This window comes from Chelonus insularis, unplaced genomic scaffold (genome assembly GCF_013357705.1).
Source record: "Chelonus insularis isolate UGA/USDA-ARS -01 unplaced genomic scaffold, ASM1335770v1 contig_399_pilon, whole genome shotgun sequence".
Taxonomy (NCBI): Eukaryota; Metazoa; Arthropoda; class Insecta; order Hymenoptera; family Braconidae; genus Chelonus; species Chelonus insularis.
Genome location: NW_023276554.1, coordinates 491,977 through 495,117, shown reverse-complemented (window position 1 = coordinate 495,117; position 3,141 = coordinate 491,977). Strand labels below are relative to the sequence as shown.

Below are 3,141 nucleotides of genomic sequence, written 5' to 3'. Positions count from 1 at the left end.
ATCAGTAGAGATAATTATATATATTTCTATCAATTTAATGAATGATTGCAGTATAAAATAAATATTCTCTTAACTGCTTATTCGCATTTCAAGTAAAATATTTAAAAAAGTAATAGAACAATAATTGATATAAATCCAGCAAGTATAGTTTTAGTTAATAAAAATACTTGCAATCAAGGCTCCACTGAAATCTTAATTTTATCGATACAATTGCAAGATACAATACGTTCTTGGCTGTCGTAGGCACGATAGGTTCTGGCAAATTTACTATCAACTGTTAAATAAACATCACGTTAAGGATACATATGTAAAACTGAATTCGTTACCTTACACAATATTTATCGCGTTGGATAACTATAAGATAGAGACATCTGTAGACCACGGATGCTTCTTCCAATGCTCTTTGTGAATGTCTGAATAAGAATTACTTTTTTCACTGCTGATAAAATAAAAAACATTGTAAATAATAAATATTAAGTATTACACTACTAATATGATAAATCAAATATTCTTTGTCTCTGGTATAAGTAAGAAATATTTTAATTCATAAATTATTCAGAGGATAATCGTATTACAAATACAACTTGTTCTATAAAATATATTGACTTTGCGTACATGATACATACAAAATAAAAAATATGATTATCATTAACATACTGATGTACAAGTTAATATTATTAATTGCAATTATGATCACGTTTTGGCGTTTCTTAAGTCATTGATTCCAATTATTAACACCTTAATATGAGCATTTGTCTTAGCAATTTCTTTTCTAAGATTGGCAATTTGAGATTCAAAAAGTTTTATTCTTACATCAATGAGAGCAGTAGCTTCATCTAGACTAAATTCAACAAAATAGCCTAAACCAACATCAAGAAGAATGTGAGTGGCATCTTCTACATGAGCTTGGATAAAAAAATTGTTTCCAAGATCAACCTTAGTTTTAAAGCCACTTTCACTCGTACCAGTCGTTTTCAATGTCGTAATGAAACTTTTTAGCTGAATAAATTCAGCAACTTCTGAATTTTTTTCATCTAACTTTTGAGCTAATTTCGCTAAATCAGCCTTGAGAACATCATTGATAAACCGTTCAAATTGTGTGATCTTCTTTGCAATAGTAGGATTCATTGCTACCTATAAGGAAATATTTCTATCAATAAATTTTGTATGACAGGACATAATTTATCAAATCATCACTTAAATTTACATTATCTTTTAATAATTGATTTAAATTAAAGTATTAAGTGAGGTTAACCTGTTTATTTGAGCAGGACCAAACATTGACATGAGTTATACAATATTTTTATGATACAAAACTAGCACCAATAAGTTGTGTTTTATTCCATGTATGAACTTTAATTCATGACAAATAAATATTCGACAAGATTAAAAACAAACTTAAAAAAATGCACAATTGACAATTGTATATTTACATGTGTGCAGTGAGGTTTATCGAAATAGAAAAACAAATGTGAACTTGAATAGAACGTTGGAATATGAAAATCCCTAGCAAAAACCCTGTAATGTGTTGATATAACAGAAATATATCCGAGGATTTCTGTACATCCTATAGCTGATAAAATATTTTTTTAATTATTTTCTAATTAGTTTAAAGACCGTACAGTTATTTATTAATTGATAATTATTATTTACAAGTATTATATATCTTATGTTAAATTATTTATTTAAATAAAAAGCCAAAAGTCTTGTGCCGATATTAACGATGTTGATTTTCTCTACTGATGATCATAATGAGTTTATCAATCTTAGGTCTTTCATTAAAAAAAAAAATTAAATATTTACTTTTTTTGACAATTTTAAATTTATATTTAAACTTTTAATTTGATAAGTCTTCCAATATTTTAATAAAGTTTTATCATAAAAAATACAGTTATCTTAGGAGTTTGTAAATACAAAATAATTGCTTTTCTATGTCTATTCTCGTATACGTAAAATGACTTTGAGAAATTTTCTAATTATCATAAATGATTCTTAGCAGTTTTTCACTTAATAAAAGAGACGTATAAAAAAAGTTGATACTGGTATTAATTAATTAAATATAATAATCTTATCCACGTGGATTCAACAACTAGTACATTATATAATGAAACTTGAACATTCTGCTATACCAAAAATACATGACTATTTTCGAACCTGTATTACAAAACGTAGAATATAAAATAAGCGTGATATTACAAATGTTGCGTGTATAGAAATATTAAAACCTTTTTTAAAGATCAATTATCTGAATCATTTAATTATAACGATACGTTTTAATGCTTTACAATAGATTTAAAGTTTGATTAAATAGTGAATATTAGTTATTATAAATAGCATAGGAGTAAAAAAAAAAGTCATGCAAGACGCAAAAAAATTTAACAGTTGCTTTTATATTTTACCCTTCATACATATAAATATACTACATGGCCGTTAAATACTGGCAAAGAATAGCTATATAAAGGCTATGCACGTCAGTCACTAGTGTAGAGACGAATAAATGACTGCCAATTGCTTGTGTAGTGTATTTCTGCACTATCTAAGCAATTTAGTTCTTAGTTTACGTTGAGTCTAGGCAGTTAAACACTACGAAGACTTTTATAGGCTTATGCGAATTCGCGCACTCACGCAGTTACGACTTGGGTCGCTTTTTCAGCTATAACATGATATACACTTCAAGTGTCAGTAGATGGTACACACCCGTTTGTGCATGCCAGTTTTATATAAAAAAAAGTACAGATCCATGATACGTTTTATTATTGTTTAAATACCAACTTTGGTATCGTTGTAAGATACTTCTTATCTCTATCTATATACACGATAGAATTATTGCACTATGCTATTATTATAATGTATAAACATGTATATGTAATCATCATGATATAACATTATTTTAAATATTCTTCCAGTTTATTGGAAAAAGTTTTTTATTTTTGCAATACTGATTTTTAATTTTAAAAGTTTTTATCATTGATTAATTATCATTGGATTAATCACTTACGATTGTTCTCAAAAAAGTTCTTTGCATAAAAATTCAATACAAAAAATTTAAGTTTAGTAATTTCTATCTGTTAGTGCAGTTGAAAATAAAAAAAACTTGACCTTTGCATATTTTTTGATATCTTTAATCGTTCAAAGATAATT

The 3,141-nt window shown here is 26.5% G+C and overlaps 1 protein-coding gene across 1 annotated transcript; it reads right to left on the bottom strand.

Annotated features, from left to right (window-relative positions):
• Positions 1-573: 573 nt before the first annotated feature.
• Uxt (Uxt prefoldin-like subunit) lies at positions 574-1,446 on the bottom strand. Its single transcript, XM_035085245.1, has 2 exons — positions 1,256-1,446; positions 574-1,134 (listed from the first exon to the last, which is right to left on the bottom strand). The coding sequence occupies exon 2, from the start codon at positions 1,126-1,128 to the stop codon at positions 694-696; it is 435 nt and encodes a 144-aa protein (XP_034941136.1). The 5' UTR covers positions 1,129-1,134; positions 1,256-1,446; the 3' UTR covers positions 574-693.
• Positions 1,447-3,141: the final 1,695 nt, after the last annotated feature.